The sequence below is a fragment of the Cucumis sativus genome, chromosome 6 (genome assembly GCF_000004075.3).
Source record: "Cucumis sativus cultivar 9930 chromosome 6, Cucumber_9930_V3, whole genome shotgun sequence".
In the NCBI taxonomy this organism is placed as follows: Eukaryota; Viridiplantae; Streptophyta; class Magnoliopsida; order Cucurbitales; family Cucurbitaceae; genus Cucumis; species Cucumis sativus.
In genome coordinates this window covers 30,215,498-30,241,083 of record NC_026660.2, presented here as the reverse complement: position 1 = coordinate 30,241,083, position 25,586 = coordinate 30,215,498, and the positions used below count along the sequence as shown (strand labels likewise).

Here is a 25,586-nt window from a genome sequence, read left to right as displayed (position 1 = left end):
CCATAATTAAAAAATAATTTGTTCTTATATATATATATATAAAAGAAGGTGTTATTTGGAGAGGTTTTACTTGAAGAAGACTTCGTACTCTTTTTTATTCTTTACTTATTTATTTCTTTAAGGAAACAAAAGCTTCGTACTTTTTTATTTCATTTTTTAATACACAAAAACTCGAACTTTTTGATATTCAAAGGTTGCATTTTAAATTATTCTCATATAATCCAAGAACATATGTAATGACGATTCATATACCATTGAATATGAAGGTTGATTGTGATGGAAATTACTTTATTTTTTATATTATCTTCATGTGGTTTTATATAGTTTATATGAAGATGCTAATGTCCGTATCATTGAAGAGGACGAATCATTAGGCGTATGTCAACAAAATATTAATTATGCAACCATTATTTTAGCTTATAGCATATTCGATTATAGCGATGTCGTTATATTATAATTTAGATAGATATAACTTATAAGAAATATTAGTCTTTAAAAAATTTGTACTTCTTGAATAATTATTCCAATTTAAGTCAATTGTGTATGGATAGAAGGAGATCAGTGTCATTATAATTGTCATGTAATTATGTCAAAAGTTATGAAAGTTCATAGGTTCGATAATTTATCTCTGTTATTCAATATAATTGAAGTTATAGTCCTAGATTAGATAATAAAATATTGGATAAATGGAGACAAAACCAAGCCATAGATTGATATTTTATTTATTGATATAGATAATTAAAAATAGTATAGGTTGTTATGCACTTTGCCAAATTGATCCGGGTTGGCTTAGGAAAACCCCCCCACAACCCGGTCTATCTAAACCACCACAAAATAGTATTTTAGCCATTAAACAACGGAGGAGGTTTCGGTCTTTTTCATACATACTCTTAAAACGAAAGGGCTAAAAAACTTATTTTTCAATATTGGGTCTATTTTCCAAAATTGTTATGGTTTGTTTTTGTCAACTATCCTTCTTTCTAAAACCCTAAGGTTGTGTGGGGTTTTTGATTCCGAAGCTGTGCTTGGAAGCAATGGCGGATAAGCAGAAGCGAAAGCGCATCCCTGTTCTACCATGGATGCGAAGCCCTGTCGACGTATCCCTAATCGAGGAATGTCCCCTCGAGATCCTCCCTATGCTCGATCACAGGCAATTTTCTCTTTCGTCTTAATCGTTTGTATACTTAACGCCTTCCCGTCTTCGAGCATTTCTATTGATTATGGCCTCAAATCGACTTCTGCAACTTTTAGTTTGATATTCATCATTTACAGCAGTTCATTGGAAGCAAGTGAATGTTCGGTTGGATATCTCACTGTGAGCATTGGACTGTAATATTTCTGTGAATTGTATCGACAGTAATTGAAATTTTGGTTTATCTTTCTATCTCATAGCTTATGATCCATATAGCTCGAGATTTAGATGTCTCATTTTTGGTACCGGGAGATTCACTATCCTAGAGTCTAGTTGCTCAGTTTCTACAGCATTTGATAAAGCTTTCCATATTTTATGACTGAAGAAAATTAAGTTAGATGCTTTCATATTTCCCAAGGGTACAATTCTAACGTTTTTTTCTTCTCCCAAACGTTAGATTGAAGGCAGCTTTGCAGAACATGGGCATTTCTTCACTGTTTCCAGTGCAATTAGCGGTATGGCAAGAGGCAATTGGACCCGGTTCTTTTGATAGAGACCTATGTATTAATTCACCAACTGGAAGTGGGAAAACTTTAGCTTATGCCCTACCAATAGTGCAAATGCTGTCAAGTCGTACAGTCAAATGCTTGCGTGCTTTAGTTGTGCTGCCTACTCGTGATCTGGCCTTGCAGGTTTTTGATTTGCTTCTACTTATTTAAGATATAGATTCCTATACAGTGCAAACGAGCAGTCTTTTGAGTTTATGTCCCTTTTTTTGTTTGGAACCTGCTACTATCCTGTTTCGAATCATCGATTTGGAAGTATTCTGTTTTGATATCCTGTAGTTTATTCCGAGACTTATCCATTTTTGTGGTTTTTGGATTCAATTTTTGCTGGAAATGGACCAGGGATGTTCTTGGCTAAACAGTGTTTAATGATGCTATTTATTCAACTGATCAAGGAATTGGATCCGATCTTGATATTAGATTAACTTTGCTTTCTGGATAAGAATCTTTTAATAACTCTGAAATTGCTCTTATTGATGAAATGCATGAAATATGCTCACAATTCTTCTTAATCAGGTTAAAGAGGTTTTTTCTGCAATTGCACCTGCAGTGGGCTTATCTGTAGGTCTGGCTGTTGGTCAATCTTCCATAGCTGATGAGATTTCTGAGCTCATCAAGAGACCTAAGCTTGAGGCTGGAATCTGTTATGATCCCGATGATTTTTTGGTTGAGCTGCAGAGTTCTGTGGACATATTGGTGGCAACACCTGGAAGATTGATGGACCATATTAACTTCACTAAGGGATTTACTCTTCAGCATCTACGTTATCTTGTAAGCACTCATTGTTACAAACTAGGAGTTTTAGTTACATTTTTATTTGAGAAGGTTTAACGTTGATGTTATATACTATGGCAAAGTCTTTTCTGAAAAAAAGAGATACTGTGTTAAATTATGGTTCAAGGATGGATGTAGTCACTGAGTCTGACCCAAATTTATTTGATGCAGAAAATTTACATTCCACTGCCTACAAGTGTTTTTATTTATATATTTATTAAAATAGTATCTTTGTTATTAGTTTATTTGGCTGATTGAATTGTATAGATTTTAAAAAATCAATATAGCTGTTTTGGGCGACTTTTTTTGTTGGTGATTTTTCCCCTATTGTAATTTTATTCTGCATAGTCACACCAAATACAAAGCTGGTTATATGTCAGATGTTTCGTCGAGATCATTGATTTTAAAATGAGTCTGTAAGCTGAAAATTTTGGTTTACATCTACAAATAATCTGCTATCATGTGTTAGTTTAAATGGTTGTTTCAACATATACCAATTTTTGAGCTATTGGTGTCTCATTACAATTTGCTTATGAGATATTATTCAGGTTATTGACGAGACCGATAGGTTATTAAGAGAAGCATATCAATCTTGGCTACCTACCGTGCTTCAGTTGACTCATGCTGATGACAGCAGTATCATCTTTCCTTCCTACATTTCAAATCCTTGTTCAGATGGATCCTTAAAAACCATAAGGAGATTGTAAGTTCTACTTCTAATGATGTTTGGCATTGTTAATATTAATCTGCCTTATCATTTCTTTCTCTTGCATGTTCTTTTTGGTTCATCTCAAAATTTCCTCCGTGTATACATGTATAGTGCTGACTGCATGTACTTTTTTGGATTCATACAGTGGTGTTGAGAGGGGTTTTAAGGGAAAACCTTACCCAAGGCTTGCAAAGATGGTTCTATCTGCAACGCTTACACAGGATCCAGGCAAGCTTGCGCAGCTTGATCTGCATCATCCTCTATTCTTAACAACTGGGAAAAGAAGATATAAACTTCCGGAGAAATTGGAATCATACATGATGGTAAATTGGCCCCATCTCTTGATCAATCTGTGATTGAATCATTTTTTGGGTGTTTGTTTAGGAAGGAAAGAAATGCACTTAACCATAAAAATAGGACACCATTGGGCATTGATCTTGGCGGGGGGTTTAACCCTAGCTTTGGGCTTTGGATTCTAATCAATTCATAAAAATCTATGCTCATTGATTTTTGATGTTGGAAACGGGATCCTATGAGATTAATTTGCAACTTTGATTTGGATTCTCATCATTTCATAAAAATCTATGCTTATTGATTGTTGGTGTTGGAAACGGGATCCCAGGAGATTAATTTGCAACTTTTAACGTTCTTTGATGACATTATCAATACGTTCCTAAGTTAGTTTTAATTTGTTTCTTTGCAGATTTGTGAATCGAAACTCAAACCGTTATATCTGGTTGCCCTACTTCAGAGTTTAGGAGAAGAGAAGTGTATTGTTTTTACATCCTCTGTGGAGTCTACTCATCGACTATGCTCATTACTCAACTTTTTTGAAGACTTGGAACTCAAGATCAAAGAGTATTCAGGGCTTCAACGCCAATCATTAAGAAGGTAACACTGGAAGTTTGTTTTTAACATGAGTGCTTTTTCCGTCCCCATTTTGAGTATTGTCAGAAGCAATGAAACCTGGGACTTCTCTTAATTTCTTGGACTATGATTCTTGATATTCAGAGTCAGACCTACTTATTTCTATGGACAGGCTTCCTAGATAAGAAACCGTAACTTTGTTATATAGAACATACGATTATTCTCCAACTGGCCCACGTCTGTTTCATAGAAGGTTTTTTTTTTTTTTTAAACATATTTATTTATTATTAGTAGTACTATTATTTTAGTTTTCTGTATTGTTTCGTAACAAGACTATTATTTTTAATATTATACTTGAAAATTCTGTATGTGACAAAAAGTGCCTTTTATTGACACGTATTAGTGTTATTTTTTACATTGACAAGTGTATTTGTCCCATGGAAATCAAGTATTGCTTTTTAAGTTTTTTATCATTTTATTCTCCTAACATGTCCTTGTAAGTTTGAGCAGACTGCATTTTTGCTTTTATTCTCTCTTATAGATGTTCATTTTATTGCTGAGATTTCCTGGTGAATAAATTTACATGCGTTCTGCAGCAAGACACTGAATGCTTTCCGGGGAGGGGAGATTCAAGTACTTGTTAGTTCTGATGCCATGACTCGTGGAATGGATGTTGAGGGTGTGAAAAATGTTATTAATTACGATATGCCTGCATTTATAAAAACATACATTCATCGAGCTGGTAGGACTGCAAGAGCTGGGCAGTCTGGGCGTTGTTTCACATTGCTGAGAAAGGATGAGGTATTTTGTGATCAAGCCGTTACAATTCAATTTTGTTGTTTTCGTGATTTCATTGGGGTTTTATGCCTCTCACTGCGTTTTCTAACATATTCAAAATTGATAAAAAATCAATCGATCAATTAGTTACTGTAATTATATATTAGTCTTCAAATTCAATTTTCTGTGTAGTAACCCTAATCTTTCAATTTTTTAAAAAGAAAATCCTACTGTCATTTTGTGTAGTTGCTTGAATAATAAAAAATAGACACCTATTGGTAACAAAATTGAATATCTAATTAAACACTCGTTAAAGTTGAAAGTATATTGGACTCAAAATTAAAAGTTCAATAATCTATTACACTTTTGAAACTAAGGATGAAAGATCATATAAATAAAGATGTGATAATTTAGGGACTACACTTGCAATTTAACGTAAAATCATAATACCCTTGGACCTTGTACAATTCTGTGATAATCTATCAGACGTAAGTGAGCTTTATAGTTCTGTTAGACGGTAATACCTTTTGGTTGAGCTTTCTTTGTTTCTGGTTAAACAAAGTTTAAGAGATGAATAATTGAGCTATTTTCTTAATCCAACTTGCTTATTCTTAGATTCATATGTTTCAGGTTAAGCGTTTCAAGAAATTGCTGCAAAAGGCTGATAATGATTCTTGTCCCGTACATAACCTTCCTTCCAGTTCAATTGAGTTCCTTCAGCCTACTTATGTCTCTGGTAACAACTCGTCTCTTTTGACTACTCGGAAAAAAAACTGCCCTAATTTACCAATTACCTAAGTAACTGAAATTGTTGGGTTCCATATTCCTTGGTCCGTGCATCAAATCCACTCTGCTCTTTCTTCACGTTTCAAAAGTAAATAAGGCCGCAGGGTTAATTTGTTAGGAAGTATGTGTTGTTTTCAGCGAAGCTGCTTCATAAATAAATAAATAATATTTTTTTATGTCTCTTCATACAAATGTTTTCTCGATGTGTTTCTCACTTTGATTGTTAATGATTATTAACAGCCCTAGAGAAACTGAAGGAAAAGGTTGAATCAGAAACATCCAGAAAGAGTACAATCACGTCTTCTTCTAGAGCGGGCAAACAGAAAGATAGGAACTCCTCCAAAGCAAAGGTTGGTATCAACAATCAATCTCATACGAAAGATTAGTGTTCCATTTTGTAACATATTGAAAACATCTTGAATGAATATGGTGAGGATTAAATGGTTAACCATCTTAGAACACGAACACCACTAACTATTCTTGTGCATTAGAACAATACAATTTCCCATTTCAAACTTCAATAAATGTTTAACTAATTGCCATTAGTTGAAACAAAAAACCAATTAATGGTGTGATTTTAAACCGTCTTAAAACAAGAACACTACTAACTAATAGACCCAACGATAGTATTCTTTTTTGCACTAGAACATTACAAATTCCCCATTTCAATCTCGACTAAATTGTTAACTAATGGACTGCCATTAGTCCAAGCAAAAACATAACTAATGGCGTGATTTAAATGCTTTACCATCTCAAAACACACTACTAACTAATGGACTGAGTGACAGCACTCTTATGCATTGGAACATTGCAGATTCTAGCCTAACTATACACATGGTTGCATTTTACAGACTTAGCAAGTTCACTGGAAACCATGCAAATACAAAGTTCCGGGACTCGGTCGACAAGGACATGAAAATTCAATGACAGGAGATGGTGTTGAAGCCTTATATAAGGCCCCTATTATCCACTCAAAATCACACAGATTCAATCATTGATTTTGGAGAAAGGTCTGCTTATGTTTCGGACGAAGTACATAGAATTGGCAGCAACAACCATAGAGGCAGAGGTGGTTGACGATGATAGGCTTCTTGGGGGAGCAGCAGGATATTCATTCTTGTTGCACTCTCTATCCTCTTCACTGATGGTATCCAACACTTTTGATGTGCGGCGCCTCATGACACTGATAATCTGTGGTGGTGCAACCTCGGTAACAAACCTTGCTATACGAGAATTTGCCATTTTTTCAGAGGGGTTCGATTGTTGGAGGATGGTGGTTGAGAATGTGATGCTCTCTATGAGTTCTAATTGGTCTTGTTGAGAGCCTGAGAGTGAATCCAAGCCTTCGGGTGATATTTATTGAGGATTTTCTTAGACTAGGAGCTGAATGGATGTGGGGAATACTTGAAATCAATATTTTGGCTCTGGGTGATACACCTAACACACACACACACACACACACCTATTTGTCATCACTCTAAAACACACTATTAATCACTCAAACTCAATTTGATATTTAGATTCACATCTTTAATCGGTTAAAATCCATCCAATATTTACTTTTGCTTTTAATCCAATTTTTTTAAAAACAATTTTCATAGATCTAGCTTACAAAAATGTAATTCTTGAAGCTCTCTCAAATGACCGATCTCTTTCCCAGACCTTTCTAGGAGACTAATTTGTGGTATTTAGGGTATAGTCCAAAATTTGATGGGACCAATTTGCTTTTGCATTTGCCCTCTTCAAAATTTAACTATGATTGGCAATTCCATATGCCACGTTTCTAAATTTTCTGGCCTATCGGCATGTTAATGCTGACAAAATTCAATGTCAGTTATTAAAAATGTGTGAAATCCTTGACAAGTGTCAGAAGCTTCAAGGAGCGATTTTGGTGTATTAATTGAGCATGAAGATTTATGGATGTTGGAAAGGTACGAAGATCCCAATGGAATTTAAAATATCTTTGTTGAATTATTGGTTACTTTGAGATTGCTATTGAAATTCAATCAATTTACACCGTCCTTGAGCTTCCATTAAATATTTTCATGTAATTTTTGTAGAAATATCCATTCACACTGATATTTCCACCAAAATTAAAACACCACAAGCATTAAATTTTCTTAATACAAATATCAAAAAATTGTCTACAAATTTGATGTCTATGTAATATTAGGAAAAAAAGGCGTAAAGTTTAATACAACTTTTCATTCACTATAACTTGTGTGTGTTCTATAGATTGAGCAAGTTCAGCATATTTACAATGAAAAATAGCTACCACTTTCTACCTTAGCAATGTTTCAATTTTTATCAGTCACGTAACAGTAGGCTGGCACATAATTGAGATGAAAATGTAACATACCGACGAACGGTCGTACCCAAAGAGTATATTCTTCTTTCTTTGAAACTTGCGGTCTTTATGAAACTAACTACTCACAGCAATATATCATTAATCCGTACTGCTGCCTTTATTCCTAGACGAGAAGTTTATTTCCCTGAAGGGCCTGCCAGAACAAATCAAGAAAGAAGAATAATGGACAAATATCAACCTAATTAAATCCCCCCTCCATTAAAATGGAAATTAGTAATAGAAATCCTCTAATAAATATAAATATCCGTCAACATGAGGCTAGTTAGTTAATTTGAAATGACTTTTTAAGTGTTTAAAATGTTTTCAAACATTCAAAAAGCCATTCCAAACTAGAGAAGAGTAGTCTTGTTTATCGAAATTAAGAATGTTTTAATAAGAATAAGAGAACAGTACGACCACCGGAAAAGTGGGCACAGTGGTAGGATATCAAGCATAAGCAGGATAGTAGAGACTAGAGTTGTTGTACGTCTAACGTCATTATGAAATACATAAAAGTTCACGTTCAGTGGAAAAATGTAATAATTATGCCCGGGGACTATAGTCCAGGTAAGCAACAATGTATGATGTATAATGTAATATGTAACATTACGGAAAGAGACATACAAAAAGAAGTTCCACAACTTTGGAATTTTACCTCGATTTCATGTGTAGCAATGTGAAGAATATAGAAACCAGGAGCGAAGAAGATCCCAGAAAAATGTAGGCACATCCAAGGAAATCATTTCTTCCCCCCAACCAGCTTGATGTTGAAATAACAAGTTTCTTTGTTCCTCCAAAGCTGTAAGTGTTGTAGTTGTTCATTATTTTTATATCTAAAACATCATCAGCATGCAAATCTTCTTCAATTCTACCATATAACTTTCTGAAGCTTGGAAGAGCGGCAGTGCGCATCCAGACAATTAGATCTTCATGATCACTCAGCTAATGTATGAAATAAGAGCCGGCAACCAAAGAGGAATGAACATCATAAGCCAAAGTATTTATTGCAGCCAGATTATTCAAATGGACTTTGAGAAGAAAAAAAAAAAACTAAATATTTAACCACCAGCTTAAAAATCCACATGCAAGTTTAATAAATGTGAAGATGTATAGTGAGACAGACCTACAACTCTACTTAGAGAAGTAACACATATCCACCCACAAGTTTATACCTTAGTCATACTTCATTTCCAGTTCACATCATAAATAAATGGGTTCCAGAAAAAGCCTAGCATGTTGCCTTGGTATTACTCATTGGTTTACAAATTGGTCAGATAGTCCCTTGAAGCAAAATCTTTTCCATAGCCCTTCCAGAATTTTCCCTTGGGTTATGGATAGTCTTTAGTGGAATTTCAGATTTGATGAGTCCTTATATGATACAAAAATTGACGAGTTGCCCAATATACCTATAGCTATATGTTTTATAGCTCCATTTGACTCTTTGGAATCCATAAAGAGGGGTGAAACAGATTCTTACTCTGGAACTTTGCTAGAGGGAATAAGTGAAGCTAATGTTATCCAAAGAAGACTCAAATAGTGGGCTCCTCTAAAAAAATGTTGCTTATGTAGAAAAAACGAGGAAACTCAAAGCTATATATTCCAACACTTTTCCAGTGTTCAAAATTTATGGTTTTCTTTTGGAAGCATTCCAGATTATCTGTTTGGAATGAAAGCCAAGGTCCTCATGGAAATTTTATATGGGAGGTTCGGATGGAAAGAAAGCATACAGTCTAAGGAATACATCTAGAGAAAGCAAAGAATGTTGAGAAGCTTTAAGTTTTCAAGCTTGCCTTGAGCACTTTAAAAATATTTTCTGATTATTGTCGTCTTGAGTTTGAGACCCAAACCCATTTTCTTGCAGACAATCACAGCAAGCCCCTTGGTCCAATATATTAATAAAAGAATACTAAATGATTCTAATATAACGTGAAATTCAACCATTGGAAGACCCTTATTCTTCAGTTTTTCTTGGGGAGGGCCTGCCTTGCCCTTGGGCTGTTTCTCTTTTGTTCTATGAATATATCTGTTTCTTATACAAAAAAAATTGAAGTCTGTATACTAATAGCACTTACAGGAATGTTTCGATCTAGATTTCCACCACCAATCAAGCTTCCATTTTGAAAGTTAAAAGGATATACGTGCTTTCCAAATTTATGTTCACGGTCACTTGCCCATGCAATGTTCTTCCTGTCCACCTTCAATTCAGATTTCCCAAGGACAAACCTATACGTGTCATTGAACAAACTCCATGCTATCAACCCACATGGGACAATTGGAAGTCCATTATGCGACTGTAATGGTTTGCAGGAACTTGTATCGTTGTATGCCAGTCCATGTAACAGCTGCTTGTCACTTCTACTTTTGACATACCTGAAGTTTACGAACAAAACAAGATCAAGTGTCTGAATAGTGAATGATAGTATGGCCTAATTAGTATTTCAGAATAAGGACCTTCAGGTGAAATAATAGCTGAAATAAATAGACGAATTAATACAAAATCAAGCATCATTACAAAGAACAAAATAAGGTCATTACCTCCGGTGGTTCTGATAGTAGTTATCTAGTTGATAGTAGATGTAAATTGGAGCTTTCATAGTCTTGTTGACCTATAAACGTATTAAAATAAAATTAATAGCAAAAAAAAGAGGGCATAGAGAAGAAGTAGAGTCTAAGGGCTAAGAAGCATGGTGTCGTAGGATTGAATGACGAAACTTGACTTTAAATTGTATACTTCCTTCTTGTATATTAAAAATGTATACGTGTATATTTCCTTTTTGTAGCACATGATTGCCTAAACTTGACTTTAAATTTCCTTCTTGTGTGTAATGTATATTTTATAATCACATATTCTCATGTTATGTCCGTGTCCTAGGTTTTAAAAAATGATGTCATTGGTATTTGTGCTTCTTAGACCAAAAGAGGGCCCTGTTCCCATTACCCTTATTTATCGGTGGTAATATGAAGGCATAAAAAACAAAAGTCATTGATAATGATAACATAAAAAATGTTTGACATTAATCACAGATGAATTTCTGAATCACTCTATACTGTTGTTTATTGGCGCAAGTGGAGTTCTTAATCCGAATCAAAACTTGAACGCCACAAATTTGTCATCCTTCCTTCCAAAGGGAGATCACTGCATTTTCTTATCTTAAGTCGGCCTGAAAACTCACTCTCCTTTTTTTTTCAATTGTTCCATAATAGACCAATAGTTTCCTGGTAACAAACTAATCCACCGCTGAAAGAATATATAATGTATAAATATATATTTTAATTGTATCCTTATATCTATTGTTGAAGTACACAAAATATAGTTAATGGAACAATGTGTTCAATGCAAAATCCAAATATAAGTGTGCTAAGCACAAAATATAGGCATACCTTTATGGAAAAGGAACAAAGCTTAGGAACTGAACTATCTTTAATATACGCCACCATATTATTTTTATATGACACAGGTACACATTCAGTATCATATCTGTATACAATTTCAGCAACCTGCACGGGCATTTCAACTATCACTTATCTCACACTCTATAGAACTACGTGTCTAGATAAATAAAAGAAAAGCAATTGAAGAGTAATGTTAAAGAACACTTACACTGTGGGAAGTATGAAGGACAAGAAACCCAACAGGAACGAAAATAATTCCCATTAAAAGGAAAATAGAAATAACCTGCAGAAGGGATAAGCAACATTCTAAGATCCATGATAATTAATGTACAGTGAAGAATTATAAAAGAATTATGTGTCAAGTCAGGCAACATTAAAAAACTCACCCATGTAGGAGTTAACACAGGCTTACAAGCTGGGAGGCTCTGTTGTGTAAAACGATAATAGGCTGCATTTGGTGTAACAATTGCACAATGTTTACAAGAATACATCAAGTGAAGAGAAAAAAGTCAACAAAATTGACTTGCAGAAGGTTGCCACAAAGTCTTAACTTAATTGCCAACAATAATTTTAACAATAAAAGAATAAAGCATCCAAGAGAATCCAAAATATAATGATTTCCTAGCATTTGTAAATAAAGTGACAAACTATAAACCAATAGGGCTGTCAAATGTCTTGGTCATTGCATACTTCTCGAACAAATGGAAGACGAATTACGCATGCTATATATAAACCCACAAAGGCCCAAAAGAAAAGGAAAGCATTTTCACAAGATCAAGCTTCACATCTTTTTCTACCAACTATCCACCTTTCCTGTGGTCATTTAACATGATTGTACACACTAGCTACCTGAAGTCTACTGTACATATTTTCCACAAGTCAAATGCTTTGGAGTGCAAATACAGGCAAAAGACAGAGATGACCGGACTGGAAGGAGCATGTGATGCAGCCATGCCGCAAGGGTTCAAGATATCATCTCCAAGTCTGTTAAAATTTAGACAACTCAAACCATTCATCTAAAGTGCTATATTATACTTCAAAGACAAAGCAATACTAAGAGTAACTAAGCCATCATAAGAACTTGATGCCATGCCTACTTCCTTACTTGACTGGTTATTAGCCTATTAGATCTCCAAGTTCCTCCCATCATCGGGCATGGAAGTTAAATTTTTTTATGATCCAGGCTCTCTTTGTGCATACTAGAAACACTATTCTTGTGCTACTATCCCAAAAAAGTCCACACTGCATCTGTTTCTTGATTTCTAGTCCTATATCAATCTATAATTCCACCCATTGAACTTCATTTTTAAAATCCATATTAAATTTTAATCAAACATCCAAAAGCATACAAAAGTCTGAACTTCCATAAAACATTTAAAAAGCACGAGAGAAACACATGAGTGCTACTTTTATTTCAAGATGGTTGGCAATGTTGAACTGTAATTATGAATACTAAGACGCTTTTCTTTGTACGTGGGAACTGGCAACTTCCATTTATAGCAAACCTTCACTTTTAAAGTCTGCAATTTACATCTAGAGGTTATTTTAGTAACGAGAGGACAAAAGAGATGCCTTCATACTACACTAATCAACCCTGAATAATATGTAGCTTTCCAAAACCAGAATCAGTTGATCGTCCCAGTTACAGCACACACAATTCATATCAACTAAACCACTAGATTTACAAAGTTAAAAAATTAGACTATTGCCAAAACCTTAAAAATTGGTGAACGATATAACTAACTGGATATTTAATATTCAAAGTAAATAGTTGTTGGGGGTTTTCAATCCAGGACTACTCAGTTATCAAAGGACTTTACTATTCTGTCCAGGGCTTGAAAAGACATCGCTAATTGTATCCATTATTTTATCATAGAGGTTAGGTTACCTGTATGTCTCCTTGCTTGTACATGTCCAGCTGGAACTGATCCAGACCCTTCAGAGGCCACTAAACTGCTGCTTCCATCCAAATCCATAGATTTCATAATCTTAAATGGGAAGACCCTTAAAAAAAGTTCTAGGAACTTGCAACTGCTCCTATGTTTCAAGCTATTGCACAAGAAGACAGGACAAGAATCTTCTGTCAGCTACTGAGGCCCTGCGAAATGCCAAACTGCAAGTTGAGTTTAAACCAAACAAAATACAAATACAAACCATATCGCATAGCAACCTGAAGTAGCATTCCCTTCCAACAACCAAAACACATATATATAAGTTATAACCTTCTCTACGTTCATAGTTCCCACCCAAACATAACATAAAAATCAATTGAGTGAATCCAAATAACGACACCATCTCGAATATGGCTAACCAGATGAAATTGATTACGCATACACATAACAGGAACTTAAAAGGCTGTCTTCCACACTAGACCATTCCAAAGTCCAATAAAATACGAGAAACAGGAAATTGCAATGGACAAACGTAACATAAATTTACATCACTCAATTAACTCTACATATTCCTAACGTGATCCAACCATAAAGGATGACCATGAATCTAAACATGAAAGAGAAGTATAGAACTGAAAATTGGATACACAAGATGTGGCGGGCGGAGTTACTTGGAACCATCGGAAAGGTGAGACGGAGCTGAAAAGAGGAATAGTTTGATTACAATGCAACCGATGCATTGAGATGATGCGTGAATTGGAAGCGATCAGAGTTGATTGGGCAAAGAGAAATTGGAATCAGCAGCGAAATCATGGGTATACGAACGAGAAGCTACGGAGGAGCAATCGCTGTCCGTGAAGAGTCGTCAGTGATACTGCTCCCACCCTTTTCTCTATTTTTCTCGATCTCCGTTTCCATTTTTTTGTTGTTTGTGGAAAAATGTTCGTATGCATCCCTATGCTGTGACATTTGACTTCCTCGTCCAGTCAGATATCTCCTTTTTCGACCAGAAAGGTAGAATGTAATCAAGATTACTAACATAAAACAATTTTAGATTATATTAAGTTGTAAAATTATTTTATTATGCATCACCAAACAATTTTTAATTGTCGAGAAAAACGAGTTAAAATCTCTTTAGCTATATGAGTTTAGGTGGTTTTACTATAAAAAATCATATCTAATAAATAGCCACATACTTGAATTAAAGTAAAAATCATAATCATATCTCATATTTACTTGAATTAAAGAAGTAAATAAAATTTGCATACGTATTATATTTTTTTCTCAAACTATAATAATTTTTTAAAAAATATCTTGCAATTAATCAATAAACATGACATGTTTAAGTTTTAAATATTGAAATCGTAAACATGACATGTTTAAGCTTTAAATATTGAGATCGTAACATCTCTAATCATAGTCGAAAATTAAATAAGTTTTAAATATTGAAATCGTAACATCTCTAATCATAGTCGAAAATTAAATAAAAACTTAACACAATTATGTATGTGTTAAAAATAAAAAAAGTGTGTGATTCAACTTTTTCACCCTTAATTGTACTCGAAAAAGAAAAAAAACTATAGCTAACAAATAATCCCTTACACAAATTTACACGTTATGGGTATCTTTTTAATTAAGTGAACTAGAAAAACCAAATCAGAATAACTCTGTTATATTCTTGCACTATATTTAAATATGACTCCTGCATTTTCTTTATATTTAAATATGACTCCTGCATTTTCTTTAAACATTTTTTGCTAAATCAAACAGATGCAACCTGTGATGTAAAACATACGCCATCTATCGTACAAATTGTCTCAAGAAAAAAAGGGACAAGTCTCTTGTAACTATAGCCTCAACATTTAATATTTCCCCGAAATTTTCGAGATTGCATTTCTTTAACAAGTTTTCATAACAGTTTTAGAAAGTTACATAATCTAGTTGAACTATACTCTAATGTACTATAATTGAAAAGTAGTTGATGCCAAAATGTTGAACTATTACTTGTAGAATTCATGCAGCACAAAGCAAGCCACAGCTCTGTATACTATTGCCAACCCACCAACAAAAATTGGAGTAAAAAGATTAAATAATCTCTCCTATGCGAATCAATATAAACAGAAAAATTTCTTGTCAAAATTTAGTACAGCGGAGACATACAGGGGAAACCTATGGAGGACAGTTCTCACCCCCAGTAGCCAGCAACATGAAATAATCAGCCAAGCTCAATGAATACTACTATTAAGTTTCAATCACACTTGGTACGACCTGGCCTTCATCAGATGTGTTCTTCCCAGTTTGTGGTCGCCGAAGAGCTGATTAAGACAAAAAAAAAAAAAATGGATTAAAATGGTCAACACTGTATTTCGTTTAAATTTTGGTTTAGTTTTTGAACAACTATTTTCACATCTAAATTTCTTGCTTTGTTATCTACTTCCTACCAAAATCAAGGCAAATTTTGAAAACTAGAAAAGAAGTTTTTTTAAACAAGAATTTAACTCAGTTACTTTAGAAGTACGAAATCTAGTGGGAAAAGTGGCTTAATATTGAAAGAAACCAAAACTAAATTTACCAAAGGAGGTAAGGTGTAAGTGAGAAGTGGCATATGCATTTTGTTTCCAAAGAAAACACACATTAAAAACAACAGTGGAAAGCATGGATATCAAAGTGCAACATATTAAGCAAATTATGAGAATGCATGATAGAAAAGAGAAGGTAAAGCCGTAAAGCAACACAAGAAGAAAAAGAAAAGAAATCGTACATTTAAGAGCCGATCCGGCAAGACAAGTCAGTCTTGCCTTTGTATTTGCCTCAGCTAATGGATTTGGCTTGTCTTTAATAGCAGTCATTCGAACATCCCAAACACGTATAACTCCATCTGTTGATGCAGATGCAACTACATGAGGATCATCATCGGTGAAAGCTCCAGAGGAATTCTTAGTGAGTACAACAATCCCTCTGACACGGGCAGGGTGTGCTTCTTCTATTGTATATGCCACCTTCCCACTTTTTACATCCCATGCTGTAAGACAACGGTCGTCTCCACCTGTAAGCAGGATGCCGTTCTGTCCAAGTTTCCATAAACACAGGGAAAAGAAACCTTTTGTAAACACAAGTACTAAAAAAAGTTTGAAAGATTCACACTTCAAATTATAAGATAAATGAGTTAATCCTTGATTTTGAGATGGATGATCGAAATTTTTTTTGAGATCTACCTCAAGAACGGTGAACCCTAAAACCCATCATCTTGGCCTGTTGAGTAACATACGTTATATAGATAAGATACTTCACAATCTTAGGTGAGTTACTCCTCTCATAACTAACTAATTGGTCTTGAAGAATGCTTATCTAATACAGAGGACTGAAGTCTCGACTCTTTTTTAAACACAAACAGCTAGCTACAAAGTACAAACGCGCATCCAGATCAATGCCAATAAATCAAATTGGATCCTTAAGAAATGGAATATACAATTCCAAAAGAACCGTGAAAATCGACTGAGAGAAGGCGTGAGAGGGCCAAAACCTAAAAGAAACTAACCCAGATTTCTTTGAAACCAAGGCTAGAATTTGCGCATACACATTTTTCTTCTAAAATGTCCAGATTAAGGTGTATACATCTTTTTTCGAAGTACTTGAGGGTAAAACGGCTGCTTAGGAGTTAGCAAAGACTGGAGGAGGTGTTAGTTAAGAAATGTTCAACAATTTTAGGATAAATCAACCTTATTATCTCTATTTTCAATGTTATTCACAAATTTGAGACCAAGCAGATATGAAAACCAAGTTCTACAACACAATGTCCAAGAACAAACTAAAACACGAATCCAACAACAAAAAAAAAAAAAAAAAAAAAAACAGAAAAACCTACGAAAGGGACTGACCTCGCAGGGCGTGATGCAAGAAACCCGCTTCTTGTTCTCGAACTCACACAGCAACCGCGCATCCTCTGCCTCATGAACCGAAACCTTCTCTTTCATAACCATGAAAAATTTATCCCCACCAACATCAAAATCCACCAAACTAGCCTCATTCCCCAACCTGCAATAGAAACTCCTCCTTCCACGAACCAAATTGATGATGGCCAAGCACTCATCATGCCCGACAGTCAACGCGAGCTTTCCAGAGGGGTGGATAGAGAGATCATTAACAGCCTTCCTGTGAGGCAACACAGTCTTGAGGTGTACAAAAGGGTCAGTATCGTAGATACACACGGAACCATCTGCAGCAGCAGAGACAAGGTTACGAGGGAACGATAGATTAGGAGGAGTATAGAAAGCGAGAGACGTTATGTATGCAGAGTGATCATGAAGTGACCCGAGAGAGGATGTAGTGGAGAGGTCGTAGAGGTGAATGGTTTGATCATTGCCACCGGAAGCAGCGACCGGGCCGGCGGCGGCGACGGTTTTGATGGCGGAAATATGAGAATGGTAGGAGAAAAAAGGTGTTAGCGTCAGAGATTGGGGTTCGGAAGGTCTAAGCTTGAATCCCCAAATGAAATTTTCATAGGAGCCTGCGATGAGACTCATGGAGGCGGAGTCGGTGGGTTCGTCAGTCTCCGGCGGCAAATTTGTGAGGGGTAACGGAGATTGGCCCCCGAACTAATTTTCCAAGGGTTTCGCTAGGGTTTTAAGAAACTAATTTTCCACGGGCTCCGAGTCGGTGCCTCCGTCAGCCTATCCTTTTTATGTTATTAGGGATTTTTTAAAAAATAAAAAATTCCACCGCACACAAAACGATAAATAACCAAATTTAACACACTTTATTTTTTAGAAATTATAAAAACTAACAAATTGGACCAAATATTTATTTTTATATTCTAATAATATGCACTGATAGTCTTCCAATATCGAGTGAATAGAAGTTTTGGTATAATTCAAAATTTTGGTATAAATACTTTAATTTATGTTGTTATTTTAAAAATATTGTTTTTTTAGAAAAAGTTTATATATTTTATGAATTGTTCTCCTTTCTATAATTTCTTTTGGATACCCTTTATTTTAAAAAATAAAAAGATAAAATTAATTTTCCTAACTTGTACAAGTAAACTCATTTACTTAAAAAAATAATATTAAAAGTATAATATGAATAAAAGTATTGAAAAAAACAGACGAGTAAAATTGTGAATTTGTGAGAAAGGTATTGAAGTCGTAGGCCACATACATTACTACTTTTCTTTTTGCATTATTTAAAAATGAAACCTTTTTAAGATAATAAATTTTACAAAATATTTATAAACTAATAGCTATTTCTATCCTTGATCGTATATGATGACACTATCAGTCATAGAATTCAAAATTTTACTATAGTTTGTAAATATTTATTAGAAATTAATACTTTTTAGTTAATATATTTTATTTTACGAAGCAATATTCAATACTTGTATTTTGATAAAATATATCTAAAATTTTAATGGTAATTTTTTTTTTTTTTGCTCAAATGTCTTTTTAATTTTAATAAATCATGAGGATGTTTGATAATACTCTTAGAAGTATTATTTTCTATACACATAAATCAACGTGTTTAATTTTATTCTAAAATCAAACCAAACCATTAGGTTCATTTGGTATTTAAATTTTCGATTATTTGTGGCATTCCTAATTAAAAAGCGTTTGTTAATCTAAGCAACCTTTTCTTTAGAGAAGATAGATAATTAAATTTGTATATGATAAGAAAATGCATATCTAGAAAGAAGAATGTGCAGTAGAAGAAGGAGAAAGAGAGATTCAAAGATGGCAGCTTTGGGTGATTTCTTATCTGGAAGTGGAAAAAGGAGTATTTTTGGGGACACTGATCACACTGCTGAAGCAAATAAATAGGTGAAGAAACAATGCCTTTGCCTTTGCCTTTGCCATTGACAACTCAATTCACTTCTCTCTTCCGACGCACTATAACCACCAAGAACCCTAATTCAAATTCCGGGAGAAGACGACGACGACGACTCTGTCTCTCTCATTTGGGCAATCCCAAATATGAGTCATAATACGAAGACCCACTTCAGAGATTGAGCTTTTTTCATGTCCTTTACCATCTTTCTCTCAATTCCCTTCCCTTTCTATTGAGACACATCCATGGCTGACGAATCGCAACAACCCCAATCTGAAACTCAACCTCCACTCGATATCGATTCGGTGCCTCCGCCACCGCCTCCGCCTCGCTTTGATCCCAGTCGAAGTAATGTTTTTCTATCCATCTTGATTTCCTGATTTTGAAAATTTTCGTTTGTTGGGGTTTTTAGGTATTGAATGTCGTTTTGGGAATTGATAGGGTTGGGTTGTTTTGATCTTTATTCTCGAGTAATGGGGTTTTTGTTTTCTTAAGCACATGAGATTCCATGGATTTATAGATTCTAGGTATGGGAATGGGCGAATTTGCTCCCCTCTTGTTTATGATATAGTAGCAACAAACTTTAATTGCTGATCTTGTTCGTCAGTTTTCGACTTTGCGTTTGGTCATTCAGGTTTTGAAACTGGTTTTTCAATCTTTGGGTTTGCTACTTTGTCGTGTGAGGTGGTATAGTAGAATTAATCTTGATCCATTCCCAATTTGAATGGTAGAGCAAGACATTGTTAGAGATGTTTTAAGGGACATTTCTTCTTAAATTTTCCAGTTCCATGTATTGTAATTGAGCTTATCGTTTTTCCCCCCCCTCTCTTTTGAAGTGATTGGTATCATTAGAAGGAAGGCATTGATAAAAGAACTAGCTGCTGCATATCACGCTGAGTGTCTTGTATACTGCCAAGAGCTTCTTGAGCTCCAAAGAAAGTGGGACGAGGTTTGTAATTCAGCCTTCTATTTCTTCTATTTCAATGTTTTTTTTTTCTTGGGACGATTTATCAAAATGATTCAATACTTGGAACTATTCGAAATTTTCTTCCATTGAGCTACTGTACTTGTGAACCACTAATCTCCAATCATTTTTCCATGAACCAGATGTTTGAACTAGAGATTTCGGCCAAAACTAATAGTTTGAGTTTTAAGTCGTCCCCTCTGGCCAGTATCCAAATCCTTTAACCTTTTAATGTATACTTTTTTAGTCCTTTTTTCATTGCCTTCCATTTAGACTTGATTAAAAAATTGATAATTGTTTGATTCATTTTGACCTTATTCGATCACATCGCTTTGTCTCCTCGCACTTCCTTTGTAGCTCATTTTAGGCCTGACAAGTTTGAAACCTGATCACAATGATTACTATTTCTTTCATTGTTGGAGAATTATTTAATTTGGGTGCCTCATGCGTTCTCTAAAAAACCTCCAGATCTAAATTTGAAGTAGATTTCTCTCATGAAACTACTAGTGTTGGCCACATTGGATAATTTATCTTCATTGCAACTCTGGCATATATATTTGCGCTGTGGACTTTTATGTGATTCCAGATTTGTAACCTTCAATTATTCATCGGTGCTTACCACAAGGATTATAATATACTAAGTCTCCTTTTTGGATGGCAATTTATTTTTGGTAGTTATACTTATATTCAAGATGATAAGACGTTAAGGAACATGGCTTTAGGTAGCAATTGGCCATAGAGAAAATATATATGGAGAATCCATATCAAGGTAGATAATTTGTATGGATGCCTGACCTTAACTAAGCATAAAGTCCATTTTCACGATGTAAAATCCAATGATTTAGTTTGATTTTTTACTCATTTTGTCTTAATATGCTTGCAGCCATATATTGAGTTAAAAGCACCTGATGATCCAAGAAAAGAGACAACGAAGCCCAGCAAACGTCAAAAGAAATCCCGCTAGGTATTGATATGTTTAATAAGCATTTTAAGAATTTCGTAGATCATTGTCTACCGAGCTTTTTGTAGCTGTCTCATATGGGGAATCGTTTTCCCCTACCTTTTCGTTTTTAGAAAATAATAATAGTAGGTGTTCTGGCCAAGGTTTGTTTTGTACTTCTTACAAATGCTTTCAAAATTCATGTCAAGTTTTGAAAACTGCATTTGGCTATACATTTAAATTGTTCTTTAGAAAAGATTAACGAGGAGATGGGCATAATTTTCAACACTTACCCAATTGCTCATCAAAGCCTTAATTTCCTAAATGGAATGAATCGAATGATTATCGTTCTTAAAACTTATGAAAGCAAGGATTACAAGTTTCACTGATTATGGATGCCTACTTGAAATGTTAATATTATAACATCCTTGATGCTGCATTCGACATACATCTCTCACATTAGAAGACCGTGTTAATTGTTGCCAGTGCAAACATATTTCTTTTGTTATCTTTCTACCAATTCTTAATCTCCTTTTTCTCTCTTTCTTTCTCTCTTGTAGGCAATAACTATATTCAAAATTCACTTACCTGACCTGAGAATCCAGTGATTCTTCCAAAGTAAGGGAGGCACATGCACAAAATTGATAGTCTGTTATGAATAGGCTGATTACCCCATGGATACAACAATTTGTATACTTAGTTATGAAAACAGTGAAGCATATAAAATATTTGTGTGCTGTATGTATCCATTTTCTGTGCGCTAATATCACTACACAGCGGAAGTAGTTATTTCTATTTTTGCCAGCAAAAAACAGGCTTACAGAATTTATTTGTTCACAATATTTGAATTATAGACTTCATTTCCTTTTCTATACATTGCATTTAGCATTTAGCATTTATTAGTTTGATTAAAAACATTGAAGGACGAATCAATTGAATTAAGGAGCACCCATATGAATCAATGGTCATACATGAAAAAGGAACAACTATAAATGACACGCGGGTGAAAATTGTGGAGGATGATCATACTTTGTGGTAGGGTTATTATCTTTACATTCTTCAAAATCCATTTTACATCAATTGTATCTCTCATAGTTCATGTGCTAAAACTATTATAGGGCTCACAAGAAACTCTCGTTGGTACTAGGGTAAATGCTTTTTGCTAAGATGTGAAGATTTTAACATTATCCTCAGTTACAAACTTTAAAATTTATAACGAAGTGTTTAGGCTAGCTATTGAATATGGATGCCCACATTCTATGAAACGGACAACTTTCTGTGATGGTAGCTGCAATTTGTCCTTCCATTGTAGTTTCGACTGATGGTCCGACTTCATGAACGAATTTGACAGATTCCGATAGTCGATTGAGCAGGTTCATGAGCGCAATTACTTCATTCCTTTGCAACTGCAACCGAGGGGAAATAAGATAGGTAAGATTTTGTTGGTCTATGATAATATCCAATCACTCAATGACATGTAGCAGTTATGCACATTCGGAAAAAATTCGTCAAAAAAAAATCAGAGTATAATGATAATTCGTCTAGAAACAAAACTAGCATTACTGTAGTGACAAGCTAGAGTAGTATGAACTATGAAGATGATTCATCTAGAAATTCAAAACACCACGAGGTAAGTTCAAATAAGCCCACATATGAGTTATGAGTTTTAAGTGCTTCGAAAGAATACTTGGACATGAAGTATCAAAAGTCTAGTGAAGATAGCTGCTGAGAGGCATAACAAATAGTTCAGAGATCATTGGATGATAGTTGTTTGAGAGTGATCCTAAAGTTGTTGAAGCAGCTTTCATTATTTTAAAATTACAATAAAACATATTTTTAAAATTTTGAACCAAATTTTGATAAAATGAAAATTGCATCTAGAAGAGTAAAATTAAATTAAATGCATTTTTTAGAGAGATCTCAGACATAACAAAAATAATTTTAACAGTTTTAAATTACTCCCAAAAAGTTCGCAAGAATCACAAGTCTAGAAATGTCTTTCCGACACACAATAGCACGAATGCTATAGGTTTCTAGTTAAGTTTTTGTCATGCCCGATTCAAACAAAACAAATTCAGGGTTTCTCAGAACATAAAAGAAGATGAGAAGATATGGAGGTTGATAATTCAGAATTACTTACATCCAGACCCAAGTGTTCCTGATGATCATCACCAGAGAAGAGGATCTTCAATGCAGTACCGAGACCAAGAACCTGAAGCTTCCCCCAAAGTCGACATTTCTCGCATCCGACACAATCCATCAGTGCACTGCATGACATAAAAGAAGAGAGTAACAACTTGCATAATATTTTATCAAAGGATCAAAGGAAAAAAGGAATGGCCTAAAAGAAAGACCTGATGTTTCTGAATTGCTTTTGTATTTGCTGCTTCAATTCTGGTCCTTTTTGACCTTTCCATAACTTGGCTTCATCAAATGGAAGTGGGCAAGCAGCTTGTAATTTGGAATTAAAAAGCATTTGTTTCATCAAGGACTGTGTCTTCAGATCCTCATTCAAGTTACCAGTATCATATTCGGCGTGCTCTAGGTACTCTGTAGCCTAGATGTATTTACAACAAAAAGTGGATATATTAAAATAACAGAGGCAAAAACACCGACAATACCATTGAATAACAACATTAAGAAAGAAACATATAATTAGGACCACTTTCAATTTCATGTAATGAAAACAATGGCAGCAGAACAGCGTTGTTCCTACTCACTTTTGTCACAGCTCGGAGAACAAAGAGATATGTGAAGTACAGGTTTCTAACACGATCTGGATATCGTAGGACACGATCATACAACAAAGAAAGATTTTGACCCCACTGCAAAGAAAAACGAAGAGGAATACTTCAAATTAATGAAGACTATAACCAAGGCAGATTGGGAATTTCATGAAATAGAAACTGTACCAAATTTTTAGCCTCATCGATCAGATAATCAGCAGCTATATGGACTGAAATAGAGGAATGTAGACCAGATATCATTTTGTATAATATTCTTTCCTCTTGGCATAACTCTTCTGACGGATCTGGAAAAAGAAGAAACAGAAAGATGTTAAAAAATCAAGCTACGGAATAGTGGAGATTATCGTGATTTACCTATACCATATAATGAATACCATCATTTTTATATGAGAATAGGATGTGCAGCAATATAACATCCGAATTAAGATAGAGACCACGATCTGAACTGATACAATGTCCTTATAACTCCATTCAGAAAAAGTCTTTCTAAAAATCTATAAACCAAAAATTAATTACACCAAGTGTATCAAATTTTACAACCTTCCCTACTGATAAATGTCAAATGAACGGAATATAAAAGCAAAATTTTGCACCAGAGCTGAAATGCCAAGGAGATTAATTTGCAAGTAGTCGTCAATAAAAAGTAGGAGTGTCGATTTGAAAAACATTTTATCACCACTTCTTGAGAAGCCCCACATTTACTCTAATTGGTGACCCCACATCTAAAAATTGCTACTCAAATAAGGAAGTGAGATCGTTGAACAGCATTTTTTACTGGTATTTCTAAGATGCTGTGTTATCAGTCAGTATTAGTTCCAGGAGTCTTAGCCCACAATTCTCTACTCTTCCATTCAAAGATTCTGGGTTCAGTTTTTCATAATGTATGTTTGAGAGCGAATGATAGTTGCATAAAAATCAAGTACATTGAGAGGAAATGAGCGAGAGAGATGTTACGTTTTGGGCAATTCTCTGAATAGACGGCATCCCAAATCCTTCTAGCAGATGGACCAGTGTATCCAGTGTAGCGTTCAGGGTTCAGTTGAAGGTTTACATATGTCATCTCAGCTGGTACAAATAAAACAATTGGAAATAAATACCCAAATAAGAGATCAGACAACAGAATAACCAATGTTCTTACTGAAGTGTTGTATTTAGTATACACACCATTATCAGTTTCATCGTCATTGGTCCAGGGGTTGTCTATTTCAGTCCAACCTTTGAAAGCTTTACGATCTAATGTGCGATCCACAGTAGCTTGGGGCTTTCCCTCTTGACAAACAAAGGCCTCAGATGAAAGGATATGAGGCTTTTTAAATGATTCAGGGAACTCGTTATCTGGACATTCACAAACACTACAATCTCGCAACCGGCACATACCGTCGTCAGGCCAGAAGGGACAATCACACCACAACTTAGCCTGTGAATGATGAGCATGCATTGGCAATAGGCATATCAGTAAGCTAGATGTGCACAAAACAACAACTAACACGAGTAATTACAATATGCGATGCAAATGTATTAAACAGAACAAGCTAAGTATCACATTGCTTATCAACGTCAAAATTTTCTTCCCTCCTGTCATTTTCTTGAAGACTTGAAAATTACAGCCGAAAGGAGTCTTATTCCTCAATCCCTCCCCTTACATATTGCACATTCATTTCGTAAAGTAACACAGAAGAGTTTCTTTCAAATTGACGTGTAGATCCAAAGTACAACAAGAAATGGTATGGTATCAGTTCATAACAATCAGCCAATTAAATTGAAGCAAACCTTGAAATAGCGAAAGAATGGAGTTTTAACAAGCTCTTGAAGGGACGGATATAACACTTCCTCATTCAATCGATCTACAGTCTCATAATCACAACAACAACC

At 34.7% G+C, this 25,586-nt stretch overlaps 5 protein-coding genes across 6 annotated transcripts in view; 2 read left to right on the top strand and 3 right to left on the bottom strand.

Moving 5' to 3' along the window:
• Positions 1-976: 976 nt before the first annotated feature.
• LOC101217879 (DEAD-box ATP-dependent RNA helicase 1) lies at positions 977-6,742 on the top strand. The gene is made up of 10 exons (XM_004134540.3): positions 977-1,150; positions 1,590-1,824; positions 2,215-2,469; positions 3,021-3,175; positions 3,327-3,504; positions 3,885-4,072; positions 4,645-4,849; positions 5,456-5,561; positions 5,852-5,961; positions 6,463-6,742. The coding sequence occupies exons 1-10, from the start codon at positions 1,035-1,037 to the stop codon at positions 6,466-6,468; spliced, it is 1,554 nt and encodes a 517-aa protein (XP_004134588.1). The 5' UTR covers positions 977-1,034; the 3' UTR covers positions 6,469-6,742.
• A 975-nt stretch (positions 6,743-7,717) lies between these two features.
• LOC101218827 (putative ALA-interacting subunit 2) lies at positions 7,718-14,205 on the bottom strand. Of its 2 annotated transcripts, XM_031888170.1 has the most exons (10): positions 13,915-14,204; positions 13,240-13,449; positions 12,201-12,335; positions 11,738-11,799; positions 11,560-11,634; positions 11,340-11,456; positions 10,494-10,564; positions 10,031-10,328; positions 8,614-8,900; positions 7,718-8,112 (listed from the first exon to the last, which is right to left on the bottom strand). In XM_031888170.1, exons 5-10 carry the CDS (start codon positions 11,611-11,613, stop codon positions 8,058-8,060), a joined length of 882 nt encoding a protein of 293 aa, XP_031744030.1. In that variant the 5' UTR covers positions 11,614-11,634; positions 11,738-11,799; positions 12,201-12,335; positions 13,240-13,449; positions 13,915-14,204; the 3' UTR covers positions 7,718-8,057. The 2 variants fall into 2 exon arrangements, with proteins under 2 accessions (XP_031744030.1, XP_004134592.1); XM_004134544.3 differs by lacking the exon at positions 12,201-12,335 and having other exon boundaries at positions 13,915-14,205.
• A 1,002-nt stretch (positions 14,206-15,207) lies between these two features.
• LOC101204825 (p21-activated protein kinase-interacting protein 1-like) lies at positions 15,208-17,900 on the bottom strand. The gene is made up of 3 exons (XM_004134571.3): positions 17,122-17,900; positions 16,005-16,308; positions 15,208-15,558 (listed from the first exon to the last, which is right to left on the bottom strand). The coding sequence occupies exons 1-3, from the start codon at positions 17,764-17,766 to the stop codon at positions 15,485-15,487; spliced, it is 1,023 nt and encodes a 340-aa protein (XP_004134619.1). The 5' UTR covers positions 17,767-17,900; the 3' UTR covers positions 15,208-15,484.
• Positions 17,901-18,918: 1,018 nt separating this feature from the next.
• Positions 18,919-21,841, top strand: LOC101211064. Its single transcript, XM_004134598.3, has 4 exons — positions 18,919-19,411; positions 19,900-20,012; positions 20,911-20,991; positions 21,528-21,841. The coding sequence occupies exons 1-3, from the start codon at positions 19,309-19,311 to the stop codon at positions 20,989-20,991; spliced, it is 297 nt and encodes a 98-aa protein (XP_004134646.1). The 5' UTR covers positions 18,919-19,308; the 3' UTR covers positions 21,528-21,841.
• A 119-nt stretch (positions 21,842-21,960) lies between these two features.
• Positions 21,961-25,586, bottom strand: part of LOC101218356 (endoplasmic reticulum oxidoreductin-1) — a 4,384-nt gene continuing 758 nt past the window's right edge. The window contains exons 2-9 of the mRNA XM_011659997.2: positions 25,485-25,586; positions 24,879-25,131; positions 24,669-24,779; positions 23,880-23,998; positions 23,688-23,792; positions 23,322-23,524; positions 23,108-23,234; positions 21,961-22,373 (exon numbers count right to left, since the gene is read on the bottom strand). The exon at positions 25,485-25,586 is cut by the window's right edge and continues 30 nt beyond it. Coding sequence (XP_011658299.1) covers positions 22,197-22,373; positions 23,108-23,234; positions 23,322-23,524; positions 23,688-23,792; positions 23,880-23,998; positions 24,669-24,779; positions 24,879-25,131; positions 25,485-25,586 — 1,197 coding nt within the window. The 3' untranslated portion in view covers positions 21,961-22,196. The remainder of the gene's footprint in view (positions 22,374-23,107; positions 23,235-23,321; positions 23,525-23,687; positions 23,793-23,879; positions 23,999-24,668; positions 24,780-24,878; positions 25,132-25,484) is intronic.

Bases quoted from the DNA above. Each gene is read 5' to 3' on its own strand.
- LOC101218827 (XM_004134544.3), bottom strand. From the start codon at position 13,336: ATGAAATCTATGGATTTGGATGGAAGCAGCAGTTTAGTGGCCTCTGAA. The intron at 10,565-11,339 runs GTATGCCTATAT...ATACGTTTATAG, and splicing joins TTTGTTCCTTTTCCATAAAG to GTCAACAAGACTATGAAAGC. The intron at 8,113-8,613 runs GTAAAATTCCAA...TTGTTCTGGCAG, and splicing joins TTGCTACACATGAAATCGAG to GCCCTTCAGGGAAATAAACT.
- LOC101204825 (XM_004134571.3), bottom strand. From the start codon at position 17,766: ATGAGTCTCATCGCAGGCTCCTATGAAAATTTCATTTGGGGATTCAAG. The intron at 16,309-17,121 runs GTCAGTCCCTTT...AAACTTGGACAG, and splicing joins CTTGCATCACGCCCTGCGAG to AACGGCATCCTGCTTACAGG. The intron at 15,559-16,004 runs GTACGATTTCTT...TGTCTTAATCAG, and splicing joins TGCCGGATCGGCTCTTAAAT to CTCTTCGGCGACCACAAACT.
- LOC101217879 (XM_004134540.3), top strand. From the start codon at position 1,035: ATGGCGGATAAGCAGAAGCGAAAGCGCATCCCTGTTCTACCATGGATG. The intron at 1,151-1,589 runs GCAATTTTCTCT...CCCAAACGTTAG, and splicing joins CTCCCTATGCTCGATCACAG to ATTGAAGGCAGCTTTGCAGA. The intron at 4,073-4,644 runs GTAACACTGGAA...TGCGTTCTGCAG, and splicing joins CAACGCCAATCATTAAGAAG to CAAGACACTGAATGCTTTCC.
- LOC101211064 (XM_004134598.3), top strand. From the start codon at position 19,309: ATGGCTGACGAATCGCAACAACCCCAATCTGAAACTCAACCTCCACTC. The intron at 19,412-19,899 runs GTAATGTTTTTC...TCTCTTTTGAAG, and splicing joins TCGCTTTGATCCCAGTCGAA to TGATTGGTATCATTAGAAGG. The intron at 20,013-20,910 runs GTTTGTAATTCA...ATATGCTTGCAG, and splicing joins TCCAAAGAAAGTGGGACGAG to CCATATATTGAGTTAAAAGC.